The following is a 5,408-nucleotide window of genomic DNA, read 5'->3' as shown; positions in this document are numbered from 1 at the left end:
GCTTTATTGATTCTGTTCAGTTTATTATTGTTCTCTTTGCATCGTGTTGGCTCCTGGACTCCTGTCAATTCCTCTGCAAATGGCTGGAGTCTGCCAGGAGTGTATTCCACACTCTTTCCCACCAGGAAGTATCGTGTGTCTTTTCACATTGTCCTCATCCCATTATTGGGAACTAGATTGCAGTTGGAAAGCAATTTAAAGTAAAGTAGTTCTTTGGTTGTTGCTGCATTTATTGCCCATCCCTAATTGCCCCTTGAGAAGGTGGGGGGGTGAGCCGCCTTCTTGAGCTGCTGCAGTCCCTGTGGTGTAGGTACACCCACAGCGCTGTTAGGGAGCGGGTTCCAGGATTTGCACCCAGCGACAGCGAAGGAATGGCCGATATACTTCCAAGTCAGGAGGGTGTGGGACTTGGAGGGGAACCTGCAGCACAAATGAGTCCTGGCAACATTCCCTGGTCTTTATCCCGTTTAACTTTTACTCCAGCTCCAATTCCTTGGTTCCCAACTGGTTTGCGGAGGCTGTAGCTGCCTGTGGCCCCCTCAGTGAGCGGTGAAGGGAGAGGTGGAGGCTGGTTCCTCCCATCTCTCCCACATCCTTATGTTTGCTCTTGTCCAGAGACCCCACTGCTGAGTGACCAGAATTCCAGGAGATGCCTCCGGGTTGATTCTGCTCGGAAAGGGAACAGCTTCCTTTTTAAGTCTCAGGTTATCCGTCCCTCTTTAGTGGCCGGGGTCTGGGACTGGATGAGCCTTCGCTCAGTAACTGGGGCACAACTTAACACTGGGGTCACAGGGCACCAATACTGGGGTGGGTGGAATCAGGGAGCCCCTAACCCCGGGTGCTGCACCATCAATGTTTCAGAGCTTCTCCCCTGTTAGTACACACCAGACTATTGCTGAAAAGAGAGACACGTGGCCAAAGTTTCTCATCTTGCACTCATCAGGACAAACACAAGAATGTCAAATTTCAAAGTCGCAACAACTTACACTCCAGGAGAAAAGGGCGCCGATTGGTTGGCACGTCAACTCTGCTTTCTCCACGGCAACGTTTGGACCAATTAGCATTGACTTGCCAACCGATCTGCACCCTTTTCTCCTGGAGTATCAACTGTTGTGATTGTTTGAAATTTGACATTCTTGTGTTTGTCCTGATGAGTGCGAGATGGAAAATTCGGCCACACGTCTCACTTTTCAGCAGTGTTCAAGCTTGTCACTGCTGCATCAACTCTTGCAATCCCCAAATTCTCACCCCCACCCATCAGATACCAAGATCGTCCATTCGGACACGATGTTAAACCAAGGCTCCCGCCTGCTCCCCCCCCTCACATGGATGTAAAAACTCCCATGGCCACTATTAGAAGAAGAGCAAGGGAGATTCTTCCAAACTGGAGGGGGCTTTGCCCACCTATGTTTATCCAGTGAGTGTCAGGTAAGGGCTAGAACAGGCTTTGTTACGAAGCCTTCAGCAGTCAAATAGCCAGGCAGCATGCATGTTTAGAGTGGCATATAAGCTGAAACGACAGGCTGGTGCAGAGGTCTGTGCAGGGGGTGAGGGATCAGTGCAGGGGGTGGCCTGTCAGTGCAGGGTCAGTGTGGAGTGAGAGGTTAGCATGGGGGACAGGTCAGTGTAGGGTGAGGGGTCAGCATGGGATGGGGGAGTGATCTGAAAATGCAGGGTCAGCAGTGGGTGAGGGGTCAGCATGAGGGAGAGGTCATTTCAGAGGCCAGCACAGAGCCGGGGGGTCAGCGTGGTGTGTGGGGTCGGCACGGAGGAGTCAGTGCAGGGTGAGGGGTCAGTGCAGGGTGAGGGGTCGGCACGGAGGAGTCAGTGCAGGGTGTGGGGTCGGCACGGTGGGGTTAGTGTGTGTGGGGTCGGCACAGAGGAGTCAGTGCAGGGTGAGGGGTCAGTGCAGGGTGTTGGGTTGGCACGGTGGGGTTAGTGCGGTGTGTGGGGTCGGCATGGAGGGGTCAGTGCAGGGTGAGGGGTCAGTGCGGTGTGTGGGGTCGGCACAGTGGGGTTAGTGCGGTGTGTGGGGTCGGCATGGAGGGGTCAGTGCAGGGTGAGGGGTCAGTGCGGTGTGTGGGGTCGGCACGGGTCAGTGCAGGGTGAGGGGTCAGTGCGGTGTGTGGGGTCGGCACGGGTCAGTGCAGGGTGAGGGTCAGTGCGGTGTGTGGGGTCGGCACGGGTCAGTGCAGGGTGAGGGGTCAGTGCGGTGTGTGGGGTCGGCATGGAGGGGTCAGTGCGGTGTGTGGGGTCGGCATGGAGGGGTCAGTGCGGTGTGTGGGGTCGGCATGGAGGGGTCAGTGCGGTGTGTGGGGTCGGCATGGAGAGGTCAGTGCAGGGTGAGGGGTCAGTGCGGTGTGTGGGGTCGGCACGGGTCAGTGCAGGGTGAGGGTCAGTGCGGTGTGTGGGGTCGGCATGGAGAGGTCAGTGCAGGGTGAGGGGTCAGTGCGGTGTGTGGGGTCGGCACGGGTCAGTGCAGGGTGAGGGTCAGTGCGGTGTGTGGGGTCGGCACGGGTCAGTGCAGGGTGAGGGTCAGTGCGGTGTGTGGGGTCGGCACGGGTCAGTGCAGGGTGAGGGTCAGTGCGGTGTGTGGGGTCGGCATGGAGGGGTCAGTGCGGTGTGTGGGGTCGGCATGGAGGGGTCAGTGCGGTGTGTGGGGTCGGCATGGAGGGGTCAGTGCAGGAAGAGAGGATTTGTTAAGATGGAGAAAGAGACACCGAGAAACTCTTCTCACCCATCATCCCTTTATTGTGGTTACTTGGTTCCAGTGGGAGTTTGCCTGGAGGCTTGCTCGGTTCCTGAGTCTCCCCTGATCCTCCCGCTAGATCACAGCCTCCAGAGTGGAAGCAGCGCTCTCCAGCGTGTGGGTGATAATCGTTAGGTGCTTACGTACATCATCCCAGGAGCCTCCCTCCACTGTGGCATGCTGGTAGGCATCAGCCAGGCCTGGGAATGTCTCCACGGCTGAATCCTGTGAGGCGTAGATGATGTGTCTGCAGAACGGAATAAATGAAACCCTCATCAATGGGGGAGGGGACAGACTGATCACTGGGCTGAGTGTAATGGGGTGCAGACTGGGTGTAATGAAGCAGTGAGCGTGTTAGAGATGGAAAGAGAGACAGAGAGGAAAAGACCGAGAGAGGCGGAGAGAGCAGGATAGAGAGAGAAGAGACGGAGAGAAAAACAAAGACAGAGAGAGTGAGTGAAACAGGCAGTGACCGCGAGGAGCCACAGAGAGATCTGGGGAGATGGTGGTGTAGTGCTAATATCACTAGACTAGTAACCCAGAGGACCAGATTAATGCTCTGAGGGCACAGGTTCAAATCCCACCACGGCAGCTGGTGAAAATTAAATTCAATTAATAATGTTTTTTATTCTTTCATGGGATGTGGGTGTCACTGGCAGTGCCGCATTTATTACGCATTCCTAGTTGTCCTTGAGAAGGTGGGGGTAAGCTGCCTTCTTGAGCCGCTGCAGTCCCTGTGGTGTAGGTACACCCACCGTGCTGTTAGGGGAGGGAGTTTCAGGATTTTGCCCCAGCGACAGTGAAGGAACGGCCGATATATTTCCAAGTCAGGGTGGTGAGTGACTTGGAGGGGCATTTCCAGGTAGTGGTGTTCCCACCAACTGTTGCCCTTGTCCTTCTAGATAGAAGCAGTCATGGGTTTGGAAGGTGCTGTCTAAGGAGCCTTGGTGAGTTCCTGCAGTGCATCTTGTAGATGGTACACACACTGCTGCTACTGTGTGTCGGTGGTGGAGGGAGTGAATGTTTGTGGATGTGATGCCAATCAAGCGGGGCTGCTTTGGCCTGGACGGTGTTGAGCTTCTTGAGTGCTGTGGGAGCTGCACTCATCCAGGCAAGTGGGGAGTATTCCATCACACTTCTGACTTGTGCCTTGTAGATGGTGGACAGGATTTGGGGAGTCAGGAGGTGAGTTACTCATCGCACAATTCCTAGTCTCTGACCTGCTTTTGTAGCCACAGTAATTATATGGCTGGTCCAGTTCAGTTTCTGGTCAATAGTAACCCCCAGGATGTTGGTAGTGGGGGATTCAGTGATAGTAATGCCATTGAACATTAAGGGGTGATGGTTAGATTCTCTCTTGTTGGAGATGGTCATTGCCTGGCACTTGTGTGGTGTGAATGTTACTTGCCGCTTATCAGCCCAAGCCTGGATATTGTCCAGGTCTTGCTGCATTTGGACATGGACTGCTTCAGTATCTGAGGAGTCATGAATGGTGCTGAACATTGTGCAATCATCAGCGAACATCCCCACTTCTGACCTTATGATGGAAGGAAGGTCATTGAAGCTGAACGTAGTTGGGCCGAGGACACTACCCTGAGGAACTCCTGCAGTGAAGTCATGGGACTGAGATGACAATCACAACAATCATAGAAACATAGAAACTAGGAGCAGGAGGAGGCCATTCGGCCCTTCGAGTCTGCTCCGCCATTCATTACGATCATGGCTGATCATCCAACTCAATAGCCTGCTCCCGCTTTCTCCCCGTACCCTTTGATCCCTTTCGCCCCCAAGAGCTATATCTAACTCCTTCTTGAAAACATACAATGTTTTGGCCTCAGCTACTTTCTGTGGCAGTGAATTCGACAGGCTCACCACTCTATGGGTGAAGACATTTCTCCCCATCTCAGTATCACAACCATCTTCCTTTGTGTTTGGCACGACTCCGAAACCTGGAATTATAAAGCTAGTCACAGTAACCGTGACCATGGCAACCATCATCGATTGTTGTAAAAACCCCATCTGGTTCACTAATGTCCCCTTTAGGGAAGGAAATCTGCCCTCCTTACCCGGTCTGGGGCCTACATGTGACTCCAGACCCCACAGCAGATGTGGTTGACTCTTAAATGGCCGAGCGAGCCACTCAGTTCAAGGGTAATTAAGGATGGGCAACAAACGCTGGCCTTGTCAGTGACACCCACATCCTGTGAAAGAATAAATACAAAAACAATTTAGTGATAGACAGAGGGTCACAGAGAAACAGAGCAGGGGAATAGTGCCGCACAGGAGGCTGCTCAGTTAGATAAGAGCCCATGGTGTTCGAGGCAAGGTACTAGCATGGATAGAAGATTGGCTGTCTGGCAGGAGGCAAAGAGTGGGGATAAGGGGGTCCTTCTCAGGATGGTGGCCAGTGACTAGTGGAGTTCCGCGGGGGTCAGTGTTGGGACCACAACTTTTCACTTTATACATTAATGATCTAGATGAAGGAACTGAGGGCATCCTGGCTAAGTTTGCAGATGATACAAAGATAGGTGGAGGGACAGGTAGTATTGAGGCAGCGGGAAGGCTGCAGAAGGATTTGGACAGGTTAGGAGAATGGGCAAAGAAGTGGCAGATGGAATACAACGTGGGGAAGTGTGAGGTCATGCACTTTGGTAGGAAG

The 5,408-nt window shown here is 53.5% G+C and overlaps 1 protein-coding gene across 1 annotated transcript in view; it reads right to left on the bottom strand.

The window, feature by feature from the left end:
* Window positions 1-2,751: 2,751 nt before the first annotated feature.
* The window catches only part of naaladl1 (N-acetylated alpha-linked acidic dipeptidase like 1), a 57,199-nt gene continuing 54,542 nt past the window's right edge, over window positions 2,752-5,408 (bottom strand). The window contains exon 20 of the mRNA XM_041181836.1: window positions 2,752-2,996. Within this exon, the coding sequence (XP_041037770.1) occupies window positions 2,825-2,996 (172 nt within the window). The 3' untranslated portion in view covers window positions 2,752-2,824. The remainder of the gene's footprint in view (window positions 2,997-5,408) is intronic.

This window comes from Carcharodon carcharias (assembly GCF_017639515.1).
Source record: "Carcharodon carcharias isolate sCarCar2 chromosome 37 unlocalized genomic scaffold, sCarCar2.pri SUPER_37_unloc_1, whole genome shotgun sequence".
NCBI lineage: Eukaryota > Metazoa > Chordata > Chondrichthyes > Lamniformes > Lamnidae > Carcharodon > Carcharodon carcharias.
This window is presented reverse-complemented; position numbering and strand designations above follow the sequence as displayed.